Below are 18,262 nucleotides of genomic sequence, written 5' to 3'. Positions count from 1 at the left end.
GCCAACAGATCTTCAACTATCCTCTCTGTATTTTCTGTTATCCCTCCCTGTTCTGGAACTCCAATCACACACAAGTTATTCTTTTTGTTACAGTCCCACAGGATTCTTAGGGTTTCTTAATTTTTTTTAATTCTTTCCTCTGATTTTTTGTCAACTATTGGTGTCAACTGTGTTATCCTCCACCTCCCCCACTCTGTATTCCAATTCCTTGTTTCTGCTCCTCTGACTTCCTATTGAGTTGTCTAATTCTGTAATTTTATTGGTAATCTTTTGGATTTCTGAATGTTGTCTCTCTATGGTTTCTTGCAGCTTATTAATTTTTCACTATGTTCTTGAATAATCTTTTTGATTTCTTCAAGTGTTTTATCAGTGTGTTCCTTGGCTTTTTCTGTAGATTGCCTTATTTCATTTCTGAGGTCATCTGTGATGTCTTGAAGCATTCTGTATATTAGTTTTTTATATTCTGCATCTGGCAATTCCAGGATCATATCTTCATCTGGGAAAAAATTTGATTTTTTAATTTGGGGATTTGTAGAAGCAATCATGGTGTAATTCTTTATGTGATTTGATATTGACTTCTGTCTCCAAGCCATCTATAAGATATCGTAATGATTTATTTTATATTTGCTCACTGAGTCTTATCTTCTTGTTTTGTTTTCTTTCAATATACCCAGATGGTTTACTAGATTGCAGTGTTTTGATTGTTGTAGCCTTTGAATCACTTATGTCTTATTATCAGCTGGTTTGAGCTGTTACCAGATATATAAGACTAAGAGTGCATTCACTATTCTTGAATAGAATCAGCTTAGGTGTTCTGATTTTGGGTCACCAAGTTTGTGGTGTAGACTGTCACCTATTAACTTAGAAGAATAGTGGTGAGTCGTGTGCACCAGATTCTAGTAGCAACAGGGGGTCACACTCCAAGGAGGGCAGGATGCCGACAGCCTTTCCCCACATGCCCGTGAGTTAGGTGTGTCTCCATTCCTAGAGCACTTTGGAGGGTGGGCTCTGCAGCTGTACCTTAGGGACCTAATGCTTGTACCTCTAAAGATTGGTAGGCATCATTACCCTCAGACCTCTTTAGCAGGTGCCCAGGTGGTGTAGTTAGAGCTTCAGCCCTCAGTTCCCTGATGTGAATCAGGGAGGTCTCTTTTTAATAGGCATAGATGTATCAGACCTCCAAAACTTGTCTTTCCAATGTTCTGCTAAGACAATTACAGTCAGATCTCTATCAGAATTACCTTTGCATTATAATAGCCACCTGATTCCCTGTAGGGATGAAAGCCAAAGACTGTGCATCTCTTATACTTGGTTGGAGCTGTTTCTGTATTATTATTCCAGTTTAGGGAAGACAGGGAAGGATTTTTTTCCCCTGGGTTGTTATTTGCTACTTTTCTCAGGCCAGGAGAATGGGTTAGGGAAAAGGAAAACAAAAAAAAACCCGCAGAGCACTTCAATCCCTGGCCCAGGAAATTCCAATGTTAATGAAGCTGCCTGGGGCAGGGAGGGGAGGGATCAGATAGATAGGGGAAAGTATCATGGCAATATAGACAAAGTTACTTATCTTGTTTGGTGAAGATTGTTTTATCTGAGATTTCATAGAGGCATGTAAGCTGTGTGTGCTTTCTGGGTTGGGATTGCCCCCAAGGGTCAGGCCTGTGTCCCCTGCTTGTGATGTCTCAGGAAGCCGTGATCAGCTCCTCCGCTCCTGGTGCAAAGCCCAGTGCCAAGGTTTTCTGGCTGGGATGCTGCACTCCAGGCTGCAGAACCAGTTGCTGTTTCCCTGTCATTCCTCCTCCTCCTGTCAGCTGCATTGTTGTGCCACCTGCATGCGCTGGCTGGGTTTCCACTGAGGATACTCCAGGAGGCTAGGGCCGTGTCCCGTGCTTGCACTGCCTCAGGAAGCCATGATCAGCTCCTCTGCACTTAGTCCAAAGTCTGGCGCCAACGTTTTCTGACTGGGACGCTGGCTCCAGGCTCCGAAAACAGTCGCTGCTTTCCCATGGTTGCTCTTTCTCCTGTCAGCCAAGTCAGTGTGCAGCCTGCTTGTGCTGGCTGAGTCTCTACCAAGGTTACTCAAGAGGGTTAGGGGTGCATCCCTTGCTTTCCCTATCTCATAAGCCACTATCAGCACCACCAATCTGGCACCAGGGAACTGTGAGTGTTTCAGGGCTGTGGCGTGGGACGCCGGTTCCAGAAGTGGTCACTGCTTCAGGGCACGGCTTTTTGCTCCCTTGTCACTCAGGTCAACTCCTTAGTTCTGTGTTTCATGGTCAGGGTTCATAGATTGCATGTATGTGATCGATTCACTTGTTTTTCCAAGTCTTTGTTGCAAGAGGGATCCGCGGTAGTTCTCCCTAGTCAGCCATCTTGGTCCCGTCTCTAAAGTGTTTATTTTTTAATAAAGAAATGTGATTTCACAGTATCAAACTACAATTTTGGTAAGTTTTAGGAAAAGTTGAAAAGGAGAGAGGAGTTGAAATTTCCCAAGCCCATAAGAAAACAAAACAAAACAATACTGCTGACAAAGAAAAACAAAGTGAAAATCTAAAAAGCATCAATAGAAATAAAATCGTCTTTATGGGCCAAGCGATGGACTGAAATCTGGCTTGTCAATTTACGTATTTGAAGGCATAAACAATGGATTGAGGCCTATGAAGGGAAATTAGTTTCCATCAGACTGTAACCACGAAACTGTGCCTTAGAAATCATTTCATTCAGGGGAAAGCATTTGAATTGAATATGTGTTAAGGATAGAAACAAGTTAGAGTCTGTTATAAGCTATTTTATCCCAAAGGGAATAGAAAGAGATGATTTTCAAATAAAGGGAAATGTTTCCAGATAGAAGGACTGAGATGCACAAAGTCAAGCAAAGAAAACAGAAGCTGTGGATGTAAATCTAAATTCATGTTAAATGGATGAAACAATAGTTACATTCTGTTGTGAAGGATATAAATAACAAAAGAAAAAGTAGCATACAAAACACCAATGGGATTTAGGTGGGAAGGGATTAAATTGTACCAAAAATAATAAAATCCTTATACTGGATAGAACAAAAGGAAAAAGAGAGCATCATTGGAGTTTGCTAAGTCATAAGTTTTCATTCTAGCTCCTGTTAAACACTAACGGAGAAGTGAAAGGGCATCTAACTACCATGTTATCAACGGGAAAATCAGTAGAATACAGAAAATCTCTCAGTCATGAAATGGGAGGATAGGAAATGGAAAGTAACATGGAACAGGTAGGACATTAGAAGGCAAATAGCAAAATGGCCCAACCATTCAAAATATAATAGGCATTAAGTTAATTTTAAATAGATTGACCATATTTAAAAAATAAAGAGAAAATATTCACAGTTTGGAGGAAAAAGAAAATTTTGTATGTGATCATGACCTTTAAGGATTTTCCCTCTCATATGATCAGAAAATTGGACAAAACATGAGAAATATCTGTTCTCAGACACTGGGTACCAGCAGAGGGCCCCTAGAGTCTTCAGTGAGACCTCGTCAGCTGTTACGTGTGTTTATAATGTAATGATTTCAACTAGCATATATGTGAAACATGTAATGTGTGTTGTTGACATTTATGTTAAGTTTAAAAACGGACAAGTTAACTTTTTTTGTATATAAGTTTTAGTATTATAACCAGCTACTTTAGTATAAGACATCAGTTTTCCTCTGATATGATTGACATAACCTTTGGTTTACCTATGTTAAAACACCCCAGGTGTACACATGGACATATATGCTAGCTAACCCTCATTTAATGTGAGCCAGCACCCCTCCCCACAACAGAACCTTCTCTGGCAAGACCAGAGGGCATAAATCTTATAATAAAAACCCAGAATTTTGCTCCTTTAGTGAGAGCAAGTCAGAGGCAACTAGTTTCCACATTGTTATGTTTCCAAAACTCTCCAAAGACCCAATACTGCCTGAGGCTGTGCCCAATACATTTTCATCTAGGCACCATTTACCTGGAAACCTAGCACCAAGATACTATCATGCAGGGCACTCTACTGGTTATGCTTGATTTCTGAGACCTCTCATTAAAGGTAAAATCTAAAGTCTATAGATTTGGACTCTACCATTAGCCGAACATTTCGATTATTAATCCTGATTCTTTGGCCACAACTAAATGTCTTGTGGTCTTACCTGTGTGCCTTGCCATTACCACCTTAAGCTAAAGTCAATGAATTTATGGATAATAAACCTAAACATTTCTTTACTCATTTCAAAATTAAACACCACAGAACGATAACATATGTATATGAGGAAAATGACAAAGACCAGGACATACCCACACAAAACACACTATTTTTACTTCAGCACATGAGATCACTTCCTGTTTTCATGTGCCGAGGTAAAAATAGTATAAATGATTTTTAAAAAAGAAAGCCTCATAACAAAGAGGAGGCTACTGTAGACATGGATGAAAATAAATCAGGGGAATTTTACCATTTCTGAAAGATCAAGAGAGAGAGACCCCAGGTACAAGGGGGTTCACAGACTCTTTCTCATGTCTCCCCTCATGTATCTCCAGGTTTCTCCTGGGAAAAGTGGAGGCAAGGAAGAAGGCCAGAGATACCAGAGATACCCCATGTGGGGGGCATCCGGTTGTAGATCAAATGTATGGGATAGGTTTGTCACCACCACCTGCAGGGCACCTTCTCTATCAGAATCAAGAGTCTGAATCCCTGGGGAGGTGACAAGAGACACTCATGCCCACCAGGATGGAAAAATATCCTTTACGTCTTGAGGGTGGGGGGGTGGCAAAGTTAAGTCTATCTCCACAGTGGAGGAGTAGGAAGCTTCTGGGCACCACCCACCCTGCATGAGATGAAGCAGAGTTCTATTAAGACAAGGGGGCAGCAGCAGTCCTCATGCCCAACACCAACTAGGGGCACAAGCCTTGGTTGCTACGGATTGAGGGCATTCAGACTCGGCCAACACCTACTCCTACCCCTGTGAATAAGCCTTCTAGGAAGTACTTCTCAGCCACATCCATCCTTGAGGCACCAACAGCTCTGACCACCACCTTGACTACAGCTCCATGAAAGTATCCGAGACGTAACACAAGGAAGCGGCTCCAGAGACAGTGTGCCATAGAAAATGGATATAGACAGAAAACATTGTTTAAAATTACTAAGGTATGGGTTCATTTTATTACCAGCAAAATATACTTCACTAATACTATTTGATAAGATCTAACATCACATGGAATAGAATTAAAAGGAAATATATCTTATAATTAGGTGGCAATTGAAGGCGAGTTTTTGTTTGCTTTTATTAAAGCAACTTTCTTTCAAACATGTTCATGTGTACATGGATTTTTTTTTTCTCGTAATGATTAATTCATTTTCTTGGGACTGAAATGAATTCTCCTTTAAAAAAACATACTAACTTTCAAAAAAATCACTTTTGTCTCAATTCCAAACACAGTAACCTGGGATCCCAGGTTCTATGATTATGAAAGTGCTCCATAGATAAAGTGTGCATATGGCCAAAGACATAAGGAAATAATCCAAGAAGGAGCAACATTTTTCACGTAAAAAGTCCTGACAGAATCAAAGACGGAGAGACAGGATTTGAATAATAGAAAAAGGTTGCTAATAAATCCACCTTTACAACATACTGTGTCTCAGGGTGAGAGCAGACAGCTTCAGAGCAGTGACCAGGGGACCAGATATAAGCTGTGTTATCAGCATCCCCCCACTGAATCAGTTTTTTATACTCCTCACGTCACAAATTAGAGGAAAAGAACCTCATGAGGTACACCTGACTTTCAAACTTCAAATGGCCTTGTAGAGAGAATGTGTGAGGAAAGAAGGTTTGGTGGCACGAAGAATTACTTTCCCCAAGGATTTTGGTTTCTGTCCCTGGAATCTGAGAGGTCACTTCTAAAACATTGGCATATAATAACTGAGTGGAATGTCTTGGTTATTAAGAGAACACTGGGCTTCATGAAGGGAAGACCCAGGCAGAGGACAATTCTCCCAAGGTAACAGCCAGAATCCTTTATCTAATGAGAATGCTAGAGAAAGGGGCCTCCCTTCACCCCTTTTCCCCTTTATATACAATAGCACCTCCCACATGCAAATCCCCGTTAGCTAGCCAGATGAACTCACAGCACACATTGACTTAAATTCAGATTCCTCCTCATGTGGGAGAACATTTTCTGGGAGTCATGGATCTCATCCACAGGAACATGAAACAGATATGGATGGGTCTTTTTCTTTCTGATCGCAGCTCCCAGAGGTGAGTGTCTCAGAGATTCAGACATGAAGGTCTGGGGATGCTGCATCTGAGCACATGACTCACTGGAGTTCTCTTTGTTTCCAGGTATCCTGTCCCAGGTGCAGCTGAGGGAGTCAGGCCCAGGAGTGGTGAAGCCCTCGCAGACCCTGTCCCTCACCTGTGCAGTCTCTGGATTCTCTTTAACCAGCAATCATATGAACTGGGTCCACCAGGCTCTAGGAAAAGTGCTGGAACTGGTTGGTGTTATTTGGAGTAGTGGAGACATAGGGTATAACCCAAGTCTGAAGTCCCAAGTCAGCATCACCAGGGACACCTCCAAGAGCCAAGTTTATTTACAACTGACCTCTGTGAATCCTGAGGACACGGCCATGTATTACTGTGCAAAAGACACAGTGAGGGGAAGTCAGTGTGAGCCATGACACAAACCTCCTTGCAGGGGGCTGGAAGCAGGATGGTCTGTAGGGGATATTCAGGACCCACTCAGCTTAGAGGCCCATCTTTTCGGTAGGTGCAGGGGAAGGAATCAGAAAAGGGTTTCCTCTTAGAAGTTATGGTTTCCCCACCTGTTTACTACCTCTCTATTGACCCGCAAGCATAGTGATTCAAGGGAACTTTCATGACACTAAACTTGACTGATTTTCACAGGAAGAAGTTTTGTCTGTCTTTCTGCATCTGTTCCAGGACAGGCTTCACATAATATTTCTTGATGAGACTTCTGTTTGGAATTTGGGATACTATTTAATGCCTTTGGTTGCCAGGTTTAGAAATATTTAATGCAGGAAATTTTTGTCATGTTCAACTGCAAGCCTGCCCCCTAAATTCGGGTGAATTTCCAAACTTATAATTATCATGAGTGCTCCTCAATCTAGATTCACTGAATGCCTTTAACTGCGAATGACCTGGGTAATGTTGTATATGTCGATATTGGTGTCAATATATTACAGGGGTAATTTTGCATTACATAAAACGCTACCTGTCATTAAGTGGGCATTCCTATTAATAGCTACCATTGACTAGGGTCTTCTGTTTGGCCCTGGTGGTGTAGTTGTTACACACTGTGTTCCTAACTGAAAAGTCCGAAGTTTAAACCAACAGTCATCTCCAAAGGACAAATATATAGTAGTCTCCTTCCATAAACATTACAGGCTTGGAAACCCTATGGGGCAGTTCTATTCGGTACTGTAGAGGCTCTATGAGTCAGAATTGACTCGACAGCAATGTTTTATTTATATTTATTTATTTATTTATGCTGGGCAATGAAGTCTTGTTTGTGCAGTGGTTGAACACTCAGATGCTGTCCAAAACGTTGGCAGTTTAAAATCACCAGTCACTCAGCAGAAGAAAGATGTGGAAGTCTCTTTTCTTAAGGACTATAGTCTTGGAAACCTATAGGGCTATTTTACTCAGTCTTACAGTGCCACTGTGTATTGAAATCAAGTCCATGGCAATGGTTATGTGCTGGGTAGAGTGCTAAATTCATTACTGGTGTTCTATTATTTAATCATCATAACAGTCTTATAAACCACATTTTATGTGTTTCTTATTTTACAGACAAGGTTACAGAAATTCAGATAAATTAAAGAGAGCTGCTTATGGGATAAAATTGGCAGTAGGAACTCAAAATATTAGTTAGGAAACTTCCGGGGCAGTGAATTGATGTTAATGGGGAAGCAACAAGTCAGAACACCACACCGAGAATGCACAACTTGAAGAATGCAATCAATGTCACTGAATTGTACATATGCTAACTGTTGATGTGGTGTATGTTCTGTTGTGTATAGTGTCAAAAATAACAAAAATAAATGAAATTCTATAAAAGGAGACAAATATGTGCTCTTTTGTTGCAACTTCAGCTCATTGTGTTGAAATTGTCAATTTGCAGTTTGTCCATGTTTATTATTTTTGTTTGTTTGTTTGTTTTCCTGTTTCTAAAGCTTCAGTCTGAACAGTACCTTTCATTATAATAACCAGAAACTGGAAACAATCCAAATACCCATCAACAGGAAAATAGCTAAATAATTTGTGTACATGAATATACTGAAAGGCTGAGTGTCAAAATCAATGCAGTTTTGTTAGATATGAAAATATGGAATCATTCCCACATAAAGAGGTTGAGTGACAGAAGTTAAACAAAAATAAGACGAGTCAGTCTCCTATCATTTAAATATAAATAAATTATGGCATAGAAATAATATGAAGGCAACTATGTGTTCAGGCTACCACAATCACATGAGAAGAAATCATTGTTCCCAAATGCTATTGTTGCCACCAATTGAGGCTGATGTAGAGTTTGTTATATTTCTTGTGTTTATTCCTCCAGTTGTAGAGTTATGATTATCAAATTGTATTGTCAATGAATCAAACTATATGAGTTTGAATTTGCAATAGATATTTACATATTGTACTCAATAAAATATTTTACGTTTTCACTGTACTCTTTGAGATAATTGGATCTTCCTCCCCTTTGCATTTAAACTAATTTACAGTATTAATAACAGTGAAAAATGTATTATAGAATGACATCTCTTCTAAACACTGCTAAGGCATTCTCTGATCGAATCACTGATAGTGGCCATCAGGGGGCAGCAGTGTCATTCCTGTGGACAAGAAATCTTCAGAGCTTGAAGTTCAACTCAGACATTTCTTCTTGTCTAGGTATATTCTGAGAAATATCTCATTGACGACCATGCTAATGGGGTCAATGAGCCATTGAGCAACTGAGCACACGTAATGGTACAGAGAAACTTGGAGCAGAGATGGTGGAGTGGTGGAAGGCCACGGGGCTGGCTCATGGCACTGTATCTAGGGCTAACCTATCACTGACACATTTCTCAATGTAAAAAATTGGAGTAGGATGTAAAGTACTCAGGATATACTGAGCATTCTGTTCTATTCTGGTCCATAATGAAGGTGCTCAACCTCTATGGAGCTCCCTTTGCTGAAACCTCTTGCTTGACAACATGGTGCTTACCTCCAAGGAGAAACCCATGTTTATTGATTTCTGGATGAAATCACTTCTAACTTCTTCCACCATTTTCTGTTGACCTGTGACTGTCACTAACTGACCAGTGTAGGACAAGAGCTAAATGAATGGTGGAACAGAATCCCACCTAATTCTCCACGGCAAATCTTTACTGAACTCACCAACGTACACCATTCCATTGGCAAATGGACAATTCTCATGATGACATTCTGAGCCAGGACCTCCTCTGGTGGATGTATTTTCTGTCTTGCAACTTTTTAGAGTGCTCTGTGATTCTTCTTGCCAAGGCAACACTCTAGGTTATTCCATCACCAACCCCCCATTTGTGCTTCTGGTATCAATTTTTGTAATATTTAATCTTCATATCTTGTACATTTTATTCAAATCCTTTGACATCTCCACAATACAATAGTCCACTTTCCCCCCTTGTAATTATACTCACCTGTCTGCCCCATGATGCACTGCTGGGACTGAAACCACCATCCACTGGGAAAGGGGCTAAAGTGGATGATACATATGTACTACTGGTAGAAAATTGCACCAGGGTCAGATTAGCCAGTAAGTACCAGTCCAAATCCAGGGCATCAGCTCCAAGGGAAGGGTTTCTCTCTGTGTCGGCTCTGGAGGAAGGTTCTTCTTGTCAATCTTCCCCTGGACTAGGAGCTTCTCTGTGCAGGAACTCCCGGTCCATTATAAGTTAATGTTGAGTGCTATGTGTGGTTTAATTTGCTGTTCTCAGTTTGTCCTCCTCCATTCCTCTAATAAAGCTCTCATGGTGCACATCTGGTTGTAGGTTCTACTGTGTATTTGAAATAGATTAACTTGATCTGTGAAACTATATCTACCCGTTGCTGTTTCATATGTGTATATATATTTTTTTGACCCTAGTAACCCAGCCCCAGAAGGATTTCCTATAATTTGTCCTTATACCTTTTATCAGAGTAGTATATTTATTTAATATCTGTCCTGTAATTAAAGTATAAACTCCAAAAGATGATTCCACTTCCTTAGTATTTACAATTTAATCCTGTGACTGGAGCAAAAGACATCAGGATAATTATTGATATGCTGAGTAAGTTAGTTGGAATTGGCAGCCAAGCTATCAGCTTCGGGAAATAGTTTCCAGCTGTATCTCTGTGACTGTTTTTCACAGCTCCCCACTTCCCCTTTCCCCAGGTGTTGCAGTGCAATTTCTACATCAGAACCTTCATGAATGAGAGGGATGTCAATGGGCTGGGATCACTACAATTAAGACCCTCAAGATGTGATTATGCGTTTGCATGTGTGATCTTTGGTTGCTAAAGCTAAATCCCAAATTGTACTTCTCTGGCCCACCCAAATAACCAAAGTCTTCACTTCTCAATGGCACTGGGTTTGGTTTTGGGTTTTTTTTGGTCACTTATGTTGGCCACTCATATTGTAGTTACCATCTTCTCCAATTTTTATTTGTCTCCATCACATCTATGGCCTTGTCCAGCAGCAAAAGGGCTGGGATCCTTTAACAGTTGCAGTAAGGGTGTCCTGCTTCAGTAAGGTCCAAGTTCGTTGAGGGAACTCAGATGTGTATGAGTTCAATAGTCTCCATATTTTGAAATCCCCTGAAGTTCAGAGGAAATACACATCTACAATGTTACTAGGCTGTCATCCATGAAATGTAGAAAACAAACCAATCCTTCAACTCCTAGGCCGACGTCTGAGGAAAGAAGGTAAGAAATTAAAAAAAGAGGAAATAATTTGTGTTTTTCTTTCCCAAATGTGTCTATTAATCATTACCAAAGTCCTAAGTCCATGATTTCTGACAATAAAGAGAAGCGGAAAAAAAAAAAAATTCTCCGAAGCCATTGTTATGTCACCAAGCTTACCATTAATGGAATAACTTGTTTTTATACCCTCACAAATGAAAATTCTGTGAAGACGTTGCATTTCCTACCAATAATTAGTGAACTAGCAGCAGACTCCAGCTGAAGGACAATCATAAAGATGAAACATTCTGTTTTGCTCTGTGTGTTTTCCAACATGAAGTTGCTGATGACATGCTTTTTACTACAGCATTGTAGTTCTGCCTGAGTCTGTGAGGAGGATGTAATGTGAGCTAACTCATAATACCCTGGAATATAGGTCCTACAGGGAAGAGATTGTTTGTTTGATTGGTTCGTTGGTAGGTTGGTTGTTTGAGTCACTGATTTGTCCTAGGTAAAGAAGAGTGTCTCTTGTGTGTCTGGCTCTCAGATCTCCAAATGAATGAATGAGAGCCAATCAGTGCAGGTACATTGGGACTCTGTGACTAAAGTAAAGTTGCCAATGCTGGAATATGGGGAGGTTCCAAACAACCCACACATGTGGCTGTCATCACTCGGTCCCCTTCCACCTGCCTGCATTTAACTTGCATCAGGACTTAGCTTTGGAGGTTCCCTTTTGTAGCTTCGGTCCCTGTTCATCCAAGAGCTGTCTATGGTCGTCAAACCTGTAAAACCTCTATGACCCTCTATGGTCTCGATGGGAATGGGTGTGGTGTGTGAGTGCAGTTCCAGTTGCAGCTGCAGGAGTCGGGCCCTCAGGTGGTGAGTTACTCAAAGACCCTCACCCTCACCTGTACCTTCTCTGCTGACTCAATCTCCTGCAGTACTGCTACTTGGAACGGGATCAGGCAGCCCACAGAGCAAGGCCTTCAGTGCATGTGAAATATGTACTACAGGTCTGGGTGATACTGACATTATGTGCTGTCTGTCAAAGGCCAACTAGTCATCAACCCGGACACATCCAATAAACAGTATCCCTATAGCTGAGCTCCGTGACTGCTGAGGACATTACATATGTGGCTGTGCCAGGGTCACAGTGAGGGGAAGACAGTGTAAGCACACAAACCTCCCTAAAAGGCAAGAGGAGCTTTGCTCAGGACCACAAAACACAGATCCCAGAACCAGGAACAGGTGTTGGGTTGAACAAAAATGGACTTTTGAACTGTGTCTTGAGTTAGCTTCTCTTGAACTGCCCAGCAACAGATTCACAGGAAACCCTATTCACAATTTGGAGGATTGTATTATTTATTTTCTCTTAATTTCAAACAAAATTTTTTTTTCACATTTTATAGTAGAGTGCGCACACAATCATCAATCCCTGGTCACCTTAACAAGGATGACTTTCAAAGCAGCTCCTATTGTAGTAAAGGAAAAACAAGTTTTTTGGTTTGTTTTGTTTTCATATTGTCATTTGCTTTGAGAATCATGTCACTCTTTTTAGAAAAGAGAATTTTCTTTAGATGCCTTTTTACACCTATGGGTCCATTTTGTACCTTAAAAAAAAAAAGGTAAAGTTCACATAATTTAAAATTAAACATTTTAAGATGTGGCATTTAGTGCGTTCACAATGTTATGCAACCATCAACTCTATCTAGTTCGAAGACATGCTCATCGTACGACAAGAAAAACCGGAATTCATTAAACAGGCATTCCCTTCCTACACCTCCTTGCAACCCTTGGGAACCACTAATCTCTGCGTTCTGCTAAAACTAGAATTTCGGGGGTCACTAAAATATCAGCCTTGGTGGATGCAGATCTGGGGTCTGTAGGGCTCACGTCAGGTGATGAACAGAGCTTCCGTGATCCTAAACAGAACTTTGCATTTCTCTGTGTACAGCCTGGGGTTCTAATGTGCTTTCAGGACAAGGAAATGGTTCTGGTGTTCAACCCTGTGAGATATTGGGAAGGCATCTCATGGCATCATTATCACAAATCTTCCCACAAAGGCCCTTGCTGTTCTGTCTTTTGAATAGAGGAAGGCTTACATACTAGCTTGCTCTTGGCATGGGTCCATATTTTTTTCTTTTAAAAATAATATGCCAATATTTAAAAGAAGACTTCAATTTAGAAATTCCTGAATTCAGGGAAAATGGTGCATAGATAATGTGTGCCTATGGCCAAAGACAGAAGGGAATAATCCAAGAAGAAATAAAGTTTTCTATGTAACAAACCCTGACAAAATTCAGGCCCAAGAGGCAGGATTTGAAAAATAGAAAAAGGACATGAATAAATCTACCTTTACAACATAGTGTATCTCAGGAGGAGAATAGAGGGCTTCAGAGGAGAGCCAAGTGAACCAAAGATAAGCCCTGTTGTCGGCACCCCACCCCCTGGATCAGCTTTTAAACACCTCAGGTCGTGAATTAGAGGAAAGGAATCTCACCAGGCACACTTGAATTGTTCTTGCAGAGACAACCTGTGAGGAAGCGAAGGTCTGGTGGGATGAAGAACTACTTTCCCCAAGGATTTTGGTCTCTTTCCCTAGAACCTGAGAGGTAACTTCTAAAACATGGACATATGCTGACTGAATGGAGTGCCTTGGTTCTTAAGAGAACCCTGAGCTTGGTGAAGGGAAGACCCAGGCAGAGGACTGTTCTCCCAAGGGGACAGGCAGCATCCTTAATCTAGTGAGACTGCTAGAGAAAGGGGCCTCCCTTCAGCCTTTTTCACCTTTACACACAAATGCACCTCCCACATGCAAATCCCACATAGCTAGTCAGATGAACTCACAGCACATATTCACTTAAATGCAGGTTCCTCTTCATGTGGGAGAACATTATCTGGGAGACATGGATCTCATCCACGGGAACATGAAGCACCTATGGGTCTTTCTCTTTGTGGTGGCAGCTCCCAGAGGTGAGTGTCTCAGAGATTCAGACATGAAGGTATGGGGATGCTGCATCTGAGCACATGACTCACTGTGGTTCTCTTTGTCCCCAGGTATCCTGTCCCAGGTGCAGCTGAAGGAGTCAGGCCCAGGAGTGGTGAAGCCCTCGCAGACCCTGTCCCTCACCTGTGCTGTCTCTGGATTCTCTCTAACCAGCAGTGCTGTAGGCTGGGTCCGCCAGGCTCCCGGAAAGGGGCTGGAATGGGTTGGTGAAATAGCTGGTAGTGGTGGAAGCACATACTATAACCCAGCCCTGAAGTCCCGGCTCAGCATCACCAGGGACACCTCCAAGAGCCAAGTTTATTTACAACTGACCTCTGTGAATCCTGAGGACACGGCCGTGTATTACTGTGCGAAAGACACAGTGAGGGGAAGTCGGTGTGAGCCATGACACAAACCTCCTTACAGGGAGCCGCAAGCAGGATGGTCTGTAGGGGATATTCAGGAACTACTCAGGTTAGTGACCCATCTTTTCAGCAGGTGCAGGGGAAGGAAGTCAGAAAAGGGTTTCCTCTTAGAAGTTATGGTTTCCCCACGTGTTTAGTGCCTCTCTAGGGACCTGCAAGCATAGTGATTCAAGGGAACCTTCATGACGCTACACCTGACTGCTTTTCACAGGAAGGAGTTTTGTCTGTCTTTCTGCATCTGTTCCAGGACAGGCTTCACGTAATATTTCTTGATGAGACCTCTGTTTGGAATTTGGGATACTATTTAATGCGGTTGGTTGCCAGGTTTAGAAATATTTAATATTAAATATTTAATGCAGGAAATTTTTCTCATGTTCAACCTCAAGCCTGCCCCCTGCCTTCAGATCAATTTCCAAACTTTTAATTCTCATGAGTGCTCCTCAGTCTAGGTTCACTCAATGCCTTTAGCTTAGGATGACTTGGGTAATGTTGTACATGTCGATATTTTCATCCGTATATTACAGGGGTAATTTTGGGTTACATAAAATGCTACATATCATTAAGTGGGTATTGCTATTAATAGCTACCATTGACTAAGGGTCTTCTATTTGCTGTGCCCTGGTGGTGCAGTTGTTCAGCACTGTGTTGCTAACTGAAAGGTCCGAAGTTGAAATCAACCAGCATCTCCTTGAACATTGCAGCCTTGGAAATCCTATGGGGAGTTCGATTCTGTCCCGTAGGGCCTCTATGAGTCAGAATTGACTCGACAGCAATGTTTTATTTATTTATTTACTTATTGCTGGGCAATGAAGCCTTGTTTGTGCAAGTCTTGTTTGAACATTCAGATGCTGTCCAAAATGTTGGCAGTTTAAGCTCACCAGCCACTCAGCGGAATAAAGATGTGAAAGTCTGTTTTCTTAAGAATTACAGCCTTGGAAACCTATGGGGCTATTTTACTCAGGAAAAAAAAAAATTTTTTTTTTTTTATACTGTCAACGTGTATTGAAATCAACTCAATGGCAATGGTTATGTGCTGGATAGAGTGCTAAATTCTTTACTGGCATTTTATTATTTCATCATCATAACAGCCTTGTAAACCACACATCATATGTTTCTCATTTTAAAGACAAGGTCACAGAAGTTCAGAGAAATTAAAAAAACTACTTATTGGATAAAATTGAAAATATTAACCAGAAAGATTACTTAGGAAACTTTGGGGACAATGAATTGATGTTAACAGGGAGGGAACAAATCATAACATCATGGTGAGAAAGAACAACTTAAAGAATGTAATCAATGTGACTGAATTGTACCTGTAGTATTTGTTGACTTGGTGTATGTTTTGCTGTGTATATTATCAACAATAACAAAATTATCAACAATAACTAAGATAAAATAAATTATAGGAAAGGAAAAAAATATTTTTTCTTTTGTTGCACCTTCAGCTCACTGTTGTGTTGAAGTTGTCAATTTGTAGTTTGTCCACATTAGTTATTCTTGTTATTTTTTTGTTTGTTTGTTTTCCTGTTTCTAAAACTTCAGTCTGAATAGTACCTTTCATTATAATAACCAGAAACTGGAGACAATCCAAATACCCATCAACAGGAAAATAGCTAAATAATTTGTGTATATGAATATACTGAAATGCTGAGCTTCAAAATCAATGCATTTTTGTTAGATATGAAAATATGGATTCATTCCCATATAAATTGATTGAGTGACAGAAGCTAAACAAATGTAAATACACACAGCCTCCTACCTATCATTAGATATATATAAATTATGGCATAGAAATAATATGAAGACAACTATGTGTTCAGGTTACCACAATCACATGAGAAGAAATAACTGTTCCCAAATGCTATCGTTTGCCACCAATTGAGGCTGATGTAGAGCTCATTATATTTCTTGTATTTCTACTTCCAGTTGTACCTTTATGATTTCCAAATTGTAATATCAGTGAATCAAACTGTATGAAATAGTTTGAATTTATAATGAATATTTACATATTGTACTCAATGAAATATCTTATTTTACATTTTCACTGTACTCTTTGATAAAATTGGATCTGCCTCTCCTTTGCACTTAAACTAAGTTACAATATTCGTAGCAGTGAAAAATGTGTTATAGATCATCTCTTCTAAACACTTGTAAGGTATTATCTGATCGAATCACTGACAGTGGCCATCAGGGGGCAGCAGTGTCATCCCTGTGGGACAAGAAGCCTTCAGAGCTTGAACTTCAGCTCAGACATTTCTTCCTGTCTAGGTAAATTCTGAGAAATATCTCATTGGGGACCACAATACTAATGGGGGTCAATGAACCATTGAGCAACTGAACACACCTAGTGGTGCAGAGGAAATTTTAGAGTGATCTGTGATTCTTCCTCCCAAGGCAACACTCTAGGTTATTCCATCACCAACCCCCGCCCCCTTTTGTGCTTCTGGTGTCAATTTCTGTAATGTTTAATCTTCATATTTTGTACAACATTGTATTCAGACCCTTTGACATCTCCACACAATAATAGTCCACTTTCCTCCCTCGTAATTATACTCACCTGTCTGTCCCATGATGCACTGCTGGGACTGAAACCACCATCCACTCAAAAGGGGCTAAAATGGATGACACATATGTACTACTGCGGAAAAGGGCTCCAGCAGCAGTTTAACCAGTAAGCAAGGTAAGCAAGAGCTTACAGTGTCAAGGAGTCCATGAGCTGACTTGAGTTTACTTCCTAATCTGTAGGAAGCAAGTTCACACGGGTTTTTGATGTGGGGAAACACATGTGAAGTTGTACATTACAATTTAGTAAGTGAACGCAAGGAACACCATGCATATCTTGCTTATCAGGTAATCCACCCCTGCAGGGCTCCTTTACATTTATTAATAGGAAAGTATGCTACTGTATGAACGAAAAATGTACCAAACCCTGCCTAATAGTAAATTTTATTTTACAAACAAATTTTATATTTGGAAATAATGGTATTTACCTTCAGTTGCGTCATTAGTTGTATTTAAATTTATTGGTTAATTATGTTTGGAATAGACAAACATGCATATAAGAAAACATTCCACAAAGTTTTTAAATTCATAAAAGGTAATGGAAGAGAAAGCAAAGAAAAAACATGGTTATATTTTGATTGGTGGTATTGCGAAGCAGTGGAATGTTCTATAAATTGCAGTTAAGTCAAATAGGTTGACTAAAAAAAAAAAAAAACATTGCAGTGGAGTCAATTCTGACTAATAGTGACCCTATGGGACAGAGTGGAACTGACCCATAGAGTTTCCAAGAAGCCCCTCGTGGATTCCAACTGCCAAGGTTTTTTGGTTAGCAGCCTTAGCACTTAACCACTATGCCACCAGGTTTTCTAATAGTGTTATTCAAATAGAATAAAAGCTTAGAAAACCAGCACCTTCATAAGGCTGAAAACTAACAGAGAACAAAAACTCACTGGGTGTTTATGAGGTAGGATTCTTAATAAAGAGTGATGGAAAAGGGATGAACATGTTGTGAAGGGTGGAAAACTTGTAAGACCCAGGGAAACAAGGCAGTCCATCGAGTTCCAGCTCTCAAAGGTTATACAGAAAATACAGAAAGAAGTAATAGATGTGTTTCTTCATTGTGCCTCAATTAGCATTAGAGGCAATATTGTACCATCCCATAGACTTCAATATGCATCCCTGGTTTATGCCATGCAACTATATTAAATGTGTTTTACCCAAGAAATGTGCTCTTGTATTTTTAGTAAAGTGTCCTCAGAGCTATTAGATTTATTCAGCACATGGATTTGTCTTTCCTGCCTGCACTTTCCCTCGGAGAAGCTCCATCTATGGAATTCCTGAACATCACATGCACCAGCACCTAACCTCATGTAACCCTCCCTCTAATGAGAATATGCCAATGGGAAAGAATGAGATGAGACTGACCTAGT

General features: G+C 40.5%; 1 long non-coding RNA gene and 1 gene segment (V, D, J or C); one reads left to right on the top strand and one right to left on the bottom strand.

The window, feature by feature from the left end:
• The window catches only part of LOC126064711 (uncharacterized), an 81,395-nt gene extending 74,755 nt beyond the window's left edge, over positions 1 to 6,640 (bottom strand). Inside the window, exon 1 of the long non-coding RNA XR_007514602.1 lies at positions 6,568 to 6,640. This is a non-coding gene — a long non-coding RNA (uncharacterized LOC126064711). The remainder of the gene's footprint in view (positions 1 to 6,567) is intronic.
• LOC126064595 (immunoglobulin heavy variable 4-38-2-like) overlaps positions 1 to 14,314 on the top strand; it is a 267,760-nt gene extending 253,446 nt beyond the window's left edge. Inside the window, 1 exon segment of the V gene segment in view lies at positions 13,991 to 14,314. Within this exon segment, the coding sequence occupies positions 13,991 to 14,314 (324 nt within the window).
• The last annotated feature ends 3,948 nt before the right edge of the window (positions 14,315 to 18,262 follow it).

Source organism: Elephas maximus, chromosome 21 (assembly GCF_024166365.1).
Source record: "Elephas maximus indicus isolate mEleMax1 chromosome 21, mEleMax1 primary haplotype, whole genome shotgun sequence".
Classification (NCBI taxonomy): domain Eukaryota; kingdom Metazoa; phylum Chordata; class Mammalia; order Proboscidea; family Elephantidae; genus Elephas; species Elephas maximus.
This window is presented reverse-complemented; position numbering and strand designations above follow the sequence as displayed.